Here is a 12,161-nt window from a genome sequence, read left to right on the forward strand (position 1 = left end):
TTGCTGGACTTTCAAGAGGAACTCAAATACGCGTTTGAATTCTCTTATTAAAGAGTAGATCTCATATGTAATTTTGCCCCAGTGCAAGTATAATCAGAGAATTGCTTTTGGGAGCATATTTTCTCTGAAAGGAGCTTATCAGAAGGATGTGAAATGTATGCAAGGATTTTGGTGCTCAAATTGTGCAGTTATTATGTGATTACGCACAGCTTATCCCCCACTAATGGAATGAGGATATGGAGGAAAGATGCCATCACCCTTTACAGTACAAACACATTGGGTGTATGATGACAACTGCTTTTGTTGTACATCAATATTGCAGTAAATGGACGAGCAGTTTTAATCTGCCCGTAATCTCCTTTATTTCCCAAACTCAATCTCCACCTCCGGTCTTAGTGTGTGTCTGTGTGTGTGTGTGTGTGTGTGTGTGAGAGAGAGAGAGAGAGAGAGAGAGAGAGAGAGAGAGAGAGAGAGAGAGAAAGAGAAAGAGATTACAGCTGTACAATGAAACTACCCTGTCTGTAATTTATTCATTTAAATGAAAGGCTTCTTTGTCTAGTCAACGTAGACAGTAACAGTTACGGATTAGTCTGCAGGGGTGATGGCCTCTTGGTGGGACATATTAAGCAGCATGTCCCATTTCCAGAACAGCCAGCCCAAACAAACACAGCATGAGTTCACTGATTTCTTTTAATATATATTAGGCAAATAAGACTAAGCAGACATGTTTATCATATTAAATTATATTATTTGGCTCCTTGGGCTGCTTATGTACAGGGCCAGAGGAAATATGAGAGAGAGAGAGAGAGAGAGAGAGAGAGAGAGAGAGAGAGAGAGAGAGAGAGAGAGAGAGAGAGAGAGAGAAAGAGAGAGAGAGAGAGAGAGTTTTCCCTCACTCCACTGTGAGGCGTGTGAGGCATGTTGGGACTTTGCTGATTTCAAACACACTGGACATGTCACTTTCCACTTTCACTTGTCTTTAAGGATGCTATAATTCATTCATTCATTCATTCATTATCTGTAACCCTTATCCAATTCAGGGTCGTGGTGGGTCCAGAGCCTACCTGAAATCATTGGGCGCAAGGTGGGAATACACCCTGGAGGGGGCGCCAGTCCTTCACAGGGCAGGATGCTATAAGCTAATTTAATTACATTTTCTAATTAGAGAAAAATAAATGCAAAATACTGAGAAATTAAGGAAACCATTAACAAATAGCTATTTAAACAATATCATCAGCACAGGCACATTTTAAGCCTAAGAAAACTTGTTTGACAAATGCCACTTGGGACAGAGTCTTTATTTATACTGAATTCATGTCAGTTATTTTAACAGACCCTCCCGAATGCTCCTTAATCCACCCCATCTTTGTACGGTGAGCATAGAGATGTGGTCTATTCCGCAAGGGTCCTAACATCAGCAGTTGCTTATAATAAGAATGGTGGTTTTAAAAACCCTATATTTAAAAAGTAAGTAAATGGTTTTTTTTTTTTGTTTTGTTTTTTTTTTAAAAAAAAGGTACATAAAGTGCATTTGTGAGCATGTATAATTATCTTTTCCCCCGATCATCTTCTACCGTTGCTATGGAGATGGCATGGGCTAGCTTGGTTTTGGGGTTTTGGTCTAACTCCAAATGTGTTTACAGAATAAAACTAAAGAAACACTCAATTAAGTTTTTGGGGTTATTTTATTTTATTTTCAAAGGGCAAAAAAATATAATATTAAAAAATTTCAGAATACAGGAAACTGGAATCTCAAGTTGGATGCCTAGTTTGTAACTATAGCATTTTATCTTTTATAATCAAACAGTATCCTAGATTTGTTTTCAGTATACATATACATTGTAAAGATAAATGTATTATGGGTAATTGTTATGCAAATTACATTCTTATCATGAAGCAGTTTCATTATTTCTTTCTTTTTTTTTTTTTTTTTGCCTTTATTCAAAGTACCTAAACTCTAGTCATCAGGTAGATATTTGCATATTTTGCTCTGAACAAAATATAAGTTGAATATTAGTAATTTTATAATAATTTTGGATACTTTTTGCAATGCATATATATATACACTTTTTCTTTCTACAAATTTCCATTTTCCAGTCTTGATCTAGGACGGGTATTACTGACAAGCCAGTGGGTTTTTTTTGTTTGTTTGTTTGTTTGTTTTTCAATATTAGAAATATTCCTCTGTACTTGACAATTACCATCCAGAGAGCTATTCCTAAAACGTCTGAATGGTACAGGGAACAATGGTTTATTACTGACTTTTATAGCTTATTAAAGCTTTATTCAATTTAGTGGTTATTTCTTGTCTATGAGAAAACGAAGGGCTATCCGGATAAACGGAAATGGCTATGATAAATAATCTTAGTTAAAAAAATAAATCATTTAAGTAAATGCTCTGTTTCCATGACCGACAGAAAAATAAAATCAGCCTCATAATAATCTGAGCATGAAAACCACTACATTTAAGAAATATATTATTAAAATGAAAAAACAAATCGAAATTTAACTAGTTGTCATGACTACCCGAAAACATTTGCTCACGTGAGAATGTTGCTCGCTCCCGGAGCCCGCTTGGTGATTGGCTGTTGACTTGCAGGGGCGGAGCTGTAACAGACGGAGCCCGAACCGCTCTCAGTCGGCTCATGGAGAGAGAGGTGAGTCGGAGTGCGCGGACAGAGAGAGGATCTCAGCGGCCTCTCGGAGAGACTTCATCCGCGAAACCTACACCTTACAGGCTTGGGCAGTTTCATTTCTGTCAGTTTTGAGCTGAAGCTACATTTCATTGTGGGCTGTTGTGGTTTGCGTTGTCTTCTTTACATTTCTTTTCCACCGTTGACAGTTTGAATACGAGTGGAAAGTACGTTACGCTCGGGACGGACACGGCAAAACAAAACTCAGCGTGGCTCTTTAGCTCCAGAGTTCATTCTGCTCACACCGTGGAACCTGTTCTGGACATATTTTAACTCACCAGAAACTTCCACCTGCTGGGTCATTTTGTGTGTTTGAGTAGAGTGGTTTCATTTGGGGGCTGTAAGAGTTTCTCGGTGTTGATGCAGACACGGTAAGCTCCTGGAGGAGCGATGCGCTGCCACACAGACGGGACTGTACTCTAAAAAACAGACGCCGAAACAGTTTTCGTCCAACGTTTCTCTCACTCTCTACTTGTTGTTGCGCTCCAGAAACATCTTTCGCTGAATGTTCGGCCACAGTTCTCTTCACACGTGGAGCTACTGAATAAAGCCCGGCTTAAGGGGCCACAGATGTGAGTTTGTCTGGCGTTTGTTTTTTACCCGCTCCAGCCCAAGGTCCAGCACCAGCCTTAGCGCCGTACGCGGGAAGAGAGCGAGAAAGACCGTGAGCGATGCCGCAGGTGGGAGTGCTGCTCTTCCTCGTCCTCCTCCTGTGGATGTGTGTGCTGGGTCAGGAGCCTGCTTCCAAGCTGGTGGCGGATCGCTATGCCGTCTACTGGAACCGCACCAACCCGAGGTGAGTGATCACAAGACTGTCCTTCAGTAGCAGGCGGCTGCCCCCCCCCTTTCCGCTCAAATCTGTCATCTAAGGCCACTTCTACATTAACTTTGGTTATTGGATGCTTTAAAGGGACCATGTTTTTTCTGTGCGTTCATAGGTTATATATGCGCCTCGTAGAATGACTAACACAATGCCCAAACAAACTTGGAGACGTTATTTAAGGTGGATAACTGTGGCTAAGCCTGTGAAATGATTCCTTTACTGGACGTCTAGCGATTAGATCTGGCCTCGGTGTCAGGTTTAGGTGTTATGTACATTGTAACATGCAGATCACAAGGGCCAAAGTGATATTTTAAGAGGGAAAGTAGTTCCACATCACAATCAAGGTCTTAACGAGAACTAGATTTATAAAAATGCTGCCCAAACATTAAAATGACTCAAATATATGTGTCTCTCTGCTTCTTAACCCCAATATCATCCGTTGTTTTGTGGTTTATAGGTAAAACTGAGCTAACTGATCTTGTTCTAAGCTTCCATTCCATTTTTATTCTAAGCCTTTGTCTTCTGATGGTTGTTTATAGACAGTTGGTCAGTTTATGATTATTATTATTATTATTTTGTGTGTGTGTTTGAGCAGGATTTGTCTTCTGAATTGTAGAGCGTTTGGCAGTGTGCATGTGTCTCTGTACCAGATCAAAATCCGAGCAGTGTGCTTTCACGAGTCCTGAAACACGCATCAAAATATATGTCCGTATCACGTTAGAAAACCAGCTTCAGGATTTTCCTGTATTCTAAATTCCTGGGACCCCCAGTCATCAGCTAAATGTGCTGAATTTGTCCAGGTCTTTCAACACAAACTGTAGGGTAGATTATATAACTCAGGCATCTCACCCTTGTACAATGACCCCCTACCATTGAGGACCTCAGATAAAAACAGTTTGGCCTTGAGAATGCATTTAAAATGGCAAGCGTACTGTCCTCTGCTCTTTGGAGGAGTTCATGGCTTGTCTGTGAAAACCAACTCTTCCCCATTCCCTGTTCTCCGTGCTCAGTTGCCATGGGGCTCTCTCTGTGCCCTGCGCTCCAGCCCCATGCCGAGCCAACACAATAGCCAAGGCTCAGAGCGGTCTTCAGTGGGGCCTGCTGCCCAGCCGGGGGCACGCTCATGAGAGGGAAACGCATGCCGAGCTCACACATTCAGAGGTAACAGCATTGAGCCTGTGTTAACCATCAACGGAGCTGTGCTGGACTCCGTTTAGGGTGCAGCCCCAGGGCATGCACTGCCTTTAAGACCAGTGCTGGGACTGTATGGGGGTACTGTATGTGTGTGTGTGTGTGTGTGTCACAGACACCCTGCCTGGGTTTTATCCAGGCAGAATGAGGCCCCTCTGGTAAATAAATGAGTTTGTCCAAATGAGTGTCTCTCATTCGCATTCATGCGCTCACTCAGTGGTCTAATCCAAATCGGACCATGCTGTATAATGTAGCAGCACTGTCTGTCATGACCTTGAGGCCCAGAATTTGCTGTTAAACTCTCAAAACAAGTCCCTTTATGTGCCCTTCCTATCCTGACTGTCTTTAACACTCTCTCCATCCACCAGGCCTTTAAACCCATCTCAATTACTTTAACCTTAATATGGAAGTAGACTTGTTTCAGATGTGAAAGATGCATTTTAAGCTTTCATTTCCTGACCACATCAAAGATTTGCACTTTGCATTCAGCGGGTAGTTATTTAGCCCTTTGGATTGAAAGTCTTGGATCATGACTTCTTTTACTCTACAGCTGCTTCATCTTCTCTTTTGAATATCTCCCATTAATGTGCAAAAATTACAGGCATTAGAACAAATCTTACAAGAGATCAAATCAAAAGCTTTAGCCAAGCCTGCTGTGAAATACTAGGGCATCAGTTGGTGGCAGAAGATGATTGCATGAATTGAAATGAATTTAACTGCCATTTTAAAGTGTTTAATAGTACTTCTGATTTTTTTTTTATAACAAATAGAGATAAAATTACATTTTCATTTCACTCTCAAACACTAACTCTCAGCTGCTAATCAAATTCATTTTAAATTTTCAATCATAATTATTATGTTCACATAAATACCAGTGATCACATCTTTTTTTTGGTGTGGGTGACATTTTTGTAATTTCAGGCTAATTTTCACAAACTCATATAATTTTAAACATATAAACTCAAGCATAAAAACTGGGAAAACAAAAACAAATGTGAATTGCAGCACCTAAAATGCTTTTCATAAACATTGGAGCTTTGTTCTGTAGACATAAAACAGCTTTGTGCCAACTGCCATGGATTTCGCTATAGTGTAGTGTATAGAAATTCTTCAGAGGATTTAAAAGCAACTGCTCCTTTAGTTTTAGAGTTTAGAAGCTCAGCTATTCACATGCAAGTTTCCCTCTGTCTCTACATATGGTCTCCCAGGCTTCACTGGGTTTTGGGGCTTTTTGGTAATACGGCCAGGGCACTCGCAATTACAAATCAGGATAATTTATGTTGGCACCATATGTTGTTTCCTTAAATTGACTTTTTTTTAGGCAATGTTCTTTATGAGAAAGTTTGCTGCTTGTTTTTTACATTTCTATACTTCTTCTGTTTTGTGAAAAATCTGTGTGCGTGTGTGTGTGTGTGTGTTAGTTGCAATTGTTCAAATGTATTCTCAAGGTAATCAGCTCGTGTTGAAAATGAGAGCTGTTTATTTGTTGCTGATGGGATGGATCAGTCAAGAATCAGTATCGAATTCCACTCTTAATCTTCTGGATGTTTGTGTATGTGGTGCCATGGAAGCTGATACCGCTGTCCATCAAAGGGAACCATGGAGTAGGTCTAAGGGCTCAGCAGCTGGAAAGAGGGATCTTTGGAGAGCAGAACCTTTTCTGCAATGCTCTTTTAATCTCAGATAATGCCTTTCAAAGCTTTGCCTAACAGATGGAAAACACTTTTTCTGTCAAAATTGCAAAGTTGCTCAATTCTTGGCTTGCAGGAGCACCACAGCTAGTTTGGAAATGTCTGAGGTTCACTTTCTGTGGGGGTCTAATTCAGCACTTTTCCTGTCTTTATCTGTCCTTCACAGAAATGTGATGGATTTCTTTTAAAGCCCCCTCTTTTCCACCTCATAACCCCCAGCTCTGATGCACATCCTTAGTTAAGTGCTACGTAAAATGACCTCAAATGTTTTCCTTTATGTTACAGCTCAGTTTTAATCTCCACTTAAAACACAAAGCCCCCTCTTTTCTTGTGGTTTGTGGCCAGTCGATGTTGTGATAGCTGCTCGGTGTATTGTATAGCACTCGCTTGGTATTGTCCCTTATGTTTACCCTGCTTTTCCCTCTTCAGTTGCTGCTGGCTCCTTACTGCTTTGTTCAGCTTCAGTTCTACAATTAAAAAAAAAAGAAAAGAAAAAAAAAACCCAAAAACATACAAATATTGACTGGATTTCAAGCCCTCTGTCCTCTAGCCAGTACCCGACCTATGTGAAAGGGTGCCATTGTTCCTGTCTTAGTGGATTTTTGCCAGGGTCTAAAGTATGTAAGCTTGTACGCACGGGAAAGGCATACCACAAGGCTTATATGTAAGAATATGTAGGGCCATAGAGCAGGGGTAAGTCACAGTTTGGAAATGGTGCATCACCCTCCTTACAACTGTAAAGAGGAACTGGGGCCTTTAAGGGTTGAATCTACTGTCCCACAGCCCCTTCCTGAAGAATCCCAAAACAGAAGTTCTGGAACAATCTCAAGAGACAAGGAGTGTCAGAAGGATGATCTCTGCCAAGAGAAAGTCCTCCTGTGAGTAACTAACACAACCTGCTGTTAGGTGACCCTTTCACATTGAGTAGGGTTCTCTAAAGTCTGCTTTGATTTTCTAATGTTTCGTTATGTTATAACACTCATGTTTTCAAACAAAGTTTACAGTGTTAAATCAAAGAATTGATTTTTTAAAAAAATTTTTGGTGTTAAAATTCTTGATTCTGAACAGCTCTATGTACAACATTTTGTTTAGCTGAGTATTAGGATGTCCTTGTGCAAACAGGAATTCATATATATGTTTGTGGGTTAGTGAATTTTTACACTTTTGCTAATAGGTAGGAAGGAAAAAATTGTGAGTTTATCTGATGATTACTGACTATTAGTTCCTTCATTCATTGACGGTAACCATTTGTCTTGTTCATGGTTGTGGTGGATCCGGTGCCTACCCAGAATCATTGGGCAAGAACACACCCTGGAGGGGGGCGTCAGTCCTTCACTGCATGACACTAGCCATTGAAACATTTGCAACTAGCTACACTTTTTTAATGTTTGAGGCCATTAAACAACACATTTGGCCTCCTGACTGTGGCTAAAACTCTGACAGGACAGAAGAATAACGTGATTATCAAAAGTGTAAACATAAGTAGCTAATTGAAGTCAGCAAAAATGATTGTGATCAATTCAAAAATTGTAATTTGATAAATATTTTAGACCAGCTGTTAGGTATTTGTGGCTTTATTAAACACATGACAATACATGTAATAGTTGCTACATTTTCATAAGCAGTTGCTACTGTCTTCCGTAATTGGCAAACCTCTTTTTTTGTTCTGTTGAATGAAAATTGTTGGTGTTGCCTTAGTGATCCCTTCTTCTCATGGGAGGCTTTTCTTCTAAGTGACGCTTTTCATCCGTTCGTGTTTACTCCTGGTAAACTGCTCATACTTTTAAAATGTGAGTGTTGAAATGGCTTCTCTCAGGTCTTTGAAGGTCCGGTGAAGGTATTAACAGAGAGACTCTAAAGGACTTAAGAGGTCATCGGCCTATTGTGTAGAGACACAAAACACTTCCTCTGAACCCCTTCACCCTTCCCTCTCTCCTCCAGTGAGCCACAACCTCACCGACCATTCATATTCATCAGCCTCAGGCCCTAAAGACCCCGATAAAGTTCTCGAGAGGACCCTAAAGTTTGCTAAGCCTGCTTGATAAGCATTGCAGAAAAATGTTGTTTGTGATACCAACTGCTTTGCACATTGTATCGCTGCAAAAGTATCAAACGGTGCCCGATCTAGGGCCCTTTGTGCCCTTCATTACGCCACGTTTAATTGCAAAGGGAAATAATGAAGGAAGTATTTGTCCAACAGACTAAGCTAATAAAAATGGGTAAAAGCAAGCGAGAGAAATATTGCCACTGCCTGGAAAGCAGGCAAGTGTCAGTGATGTAATATTGTCCATTTATTGTGAAGGCTACTGTCATTGGAGACTGATGGATTCAGAATGGTGAAACCTGGATTAATATTGAACACAGTGAACACTTTCGTCCATTTGATTTGAGTGGACAGTTTTGGAGTGTGATTTTCGAAGATGCAATGTGCCATGTTCTGTGAAGATTGGAGTTTGACATGCAGGTAAATCTTTAACCTGGTTTAGAAAAACACCACAGGGTTCTTTACAAATGGAATGAGCCTATTACCCCTTCTGTTTGTCAATCAGGACACTGACACTTCTGTCATGTCAACATAATGAGAGTGTATAGGGCTTCTACTGAGTCTGCAAAATCCTGGTTACTACAGTATCATGGTGACATCATGTTTTGAACTTTATTCTGGCGACTGAGAGTTTTATTATAAACAAAATGCCTCCAAGGGAATATTAGTGTAGTTTTATTGAGCAGTTCATTAACACCTAATGGAAAAACAGAGCCGCTTCACTTAATTGCCTTTCTATTTATGTCATGTTTTTTTGTAACAAATTGACCGAAAGACAAGTGCTACTTATGAGGCAGGGTTTCGTCAGGACTGCACATTGTTTGTTAACTTCAATTTCTGAAGACTCTTTATGAACATTTCCTCCAGTGTAATATCAGCTCTTCATGTTTTAGATCATTTCCTTCCCAGATAAAGGTCTCCTCTCTAACATACCTGCACATTAGCAACATCTTGCGTGAGAATAAACACGCTCTCCATTGTCTCTGTGTGACTATAAGTAAACTTTTATGAGAATTATTAGCCTGTAGAGAAAAGCATAAAGCATTTTCTTGTATTGAACGTCATTTCCCTGAGAGCTTTGGGATCTATGAAATATTAAAAGCTGTTTGCGATCTCAGAGTCAAGTCTAGCCAAAAAAACCTTCACACGCAATGTGTGGAAAATGAGGTCAGGATGGCCATGATTGGAATGTCGGGGTCGACATTTTGTCTTAAGAGCTGTGTTGCATTTGGCCTGATTTTGCTTTTTTTTCCCGCTTTTTGTCCTTTTCCATTTTGCATACTCTGGAGTTCCATGAGTTTTCTTTTATTATGAATATGTTGGACCCCAGCAAGTTTCAGTAGTGATTAAAATGGCAGAGTTATATCATGTTTGTTGTTCTCCAGGAGAAAGTCTTCCTTTTTTGAGACTGCGAGGTGTGCGCAATCCGCCATTTTCAAACTTGCCACCATTTTGTTTCCAGAGCGGAACGGCTTCGGCAGATTGGAGATGACTCCTCAGGCATGTGCTTTTTTTGGGACCATCAAGCAGCGGTATTTTTTCCCCTTTTGAATCTGTGCTGAATTATATTCTGTGCCGTTAGCAAATGCAAACTATCATCCAAATATTAAATATTATTTCGATTTTCGCGGAATGCAAGTGAATGAAATGATGTTTGGATTTGTTTTACTCCAATGACAACTAAACTAAAATAAAGACTAATTAGATCATGAAAATGTTGCGCGACTGTCATAATTTTAAGTGTAAAGTGTTAGTGTTGTGGCTGTGTGTTGGCAGGATACAGAAGTGTTTCTGTGCTGCCCGAGTGGCCGTGTGGTTGTGCTCTGGTGTGTGTGTGCCATACCAGTGCCAGCGTGCTGCTCTATGTCCTGGCACTCGTATCACTGGTAGAGGGGAGACGTAGACGCGCGTTGGAATCACAGAGTCTTGTACAGCTCCTTTATGCCTGTGCTTTGGCCAGGCCTCAGTTATTCTTGTGCATAATTGATGGAAAAGTTAGAATAGCAGAAGTAATGCGATGAGAGGGTGCAGTGAAGCGGCACGACAGACAAGCGCACTGCTGGCAGCCAAGAGAGGAATCGCGTGCGTGGGACAGCAAACATTGGTGGGGAGGAAAGGGCATCTGGAGTAACAGGTCCTGACACAGAGACGGGACAAAGTGTCAGCGTCCAGTCAATCAGAGCCCCCGTGTTCATAGAGTAACCTTACGGTCAGCAGCATCGCAATGTAGTAATTCACTCAAGACTAGATCTGGGAATCTATAGAAGAAGGTGTTCCTTCAACCCTATTTGGCAAACTTAAAGGGGAATTACATCCATTTTTCTATATTTCTGCATAAATATATCAATAAAATATAAACTAAGTTTATCAGCTTGATTACTTGTGACATTGTCCTTTTTAGAGAAACTTGCCAAGGACCACACAAGCTTTTTTTGTCCTAAGATCTGTTTAGTGTGAAGAAATAGGCAAATAGTCCCCAAAGAAGATAAATTATCATTAATCGTAATCAGAATGCAACATTCCTAAATAGAATAGCATTGAGAATGACTGTTCATATCTTATCACTTTGTTAATGCAGACGTTTTGAGAATAAATATGATGCAACTAACTTTAAATACTAAAATCCTTTTGAATTGTTTTTCAGTAAATCTTAATAGTGTTCAGTCTTTAGTTTCAGTTATCAATCTTAGTTTTTCAGCAACAGCAAATTTTGTGATAAAAATCCTGATATAAAGTTAAAAGCATGAATTATTAAAATATGAGATTAAACTCTTTAAAAGCTATGTTTTTGTTTTTTTTATTTTTCCTTCCTTTTAAAAACTGTCCCTTACTTGATTCCCAGATGTGTATCACACCTTGCACAGTCATTACAAAGAGGTGCTAATAGGCGAACAACTCTGCTTTATCTCACCAACAATGAGCCATGACTGTAACCTGGATCATCCAGTTTCAAAGCAGCCTGACAAACCTTCACAAGACTCTGGTTACACTGGATATCTCAGAAACATCTCAGGGATATTGTTTTGATCTGCCCAGAAACCAAAACCAAATCCACCCTTTTGTGATGACAAACTATGAAACGAATTTACTGCCCTGTCCTGACAGAAATTTTATAATTTAATAATTATAATAACCTAATATAAATAACATAATAATCATGTTATTACGATGTATTAGTTACCTGTTTATCAGAAGAATTTTCTTTTAACATATGTTTATTTTTTTTACTGTTAGAGAATGGCATAGTAGCAAATTTGCAGAAAATATACAAACATGAATTATATGTGTTCCAATTTCGTTGTACTATGTATACTGTGTATGATGTGTATAATGACAATAAAGGCTTTCTATGTAGCTTGTAGATATATTTATCATCTAAGGAAAGCTTGGGAAGCAACACTGACTAACATAGTCCTGACTTGATTAAATTAATGACTATTACTATTGTCTAAAACAAGTTCTTACAGCAATTGATGCTAATTATACCATTTATTTGCCTGATAAAACTGTCATTTTGATCAGATTAAAAATCTGATTTCTACCATAGTATTTAATATGACCTGGTTCAGTTTATATTGCTGTTTACCAGTGCAATATATTAGTTGCTTACCTTTTTTAAAGACTCTCAGTTTGATCATAAATTTAATATATAATTTCTCCAATAGTAGTGTAATAAGATCATTCAGTTTCTATTGCAGTTTTCAACTGGGTCAGCCAGA

General features: G+C 39.5%; 1 protein-coding gene across 1 annotated transcript in view; it reads left to right on the plus strand.

Annotated features, from left to right (window-relative positions):
- Window positions 1-2,658: 2,658 nt before the first annotated feature.
- efna5a (ephrin-A5a) overlaps window positions 2,659-12,161 on the plus strand; it is a 55,007-nt gene continuing 45,504 nt past the window's right edge. The window contains exon 1 of the mRNA XM_066646570.1: window positions 2,659-3,489. Within this exon, the coding sequence (XP_066502667.1) occupies window positions 3,365-3,489 (125 nt within the window). The 5' untranslated portion in view covers window positions 2,659-3,364. The remainder of the gene's footprint in view (window positions 3,490-12,161) is intronic.

Source organism: Hoplias malabaricus, chromosome 15 (assembly GCF_029633855.1).
Source record: "Hoplias malabaricus isolate fHopMal1 chromosome 15, fHopMal1.hap1, whole genome shotgun sequence".
NCBI classification, from domain to species: Eukaryota; Metazoa; Chordata; class Actinopteri; order Characiformes; family Erythrinidae; genus Hoplias; species Hoplias malabaricus.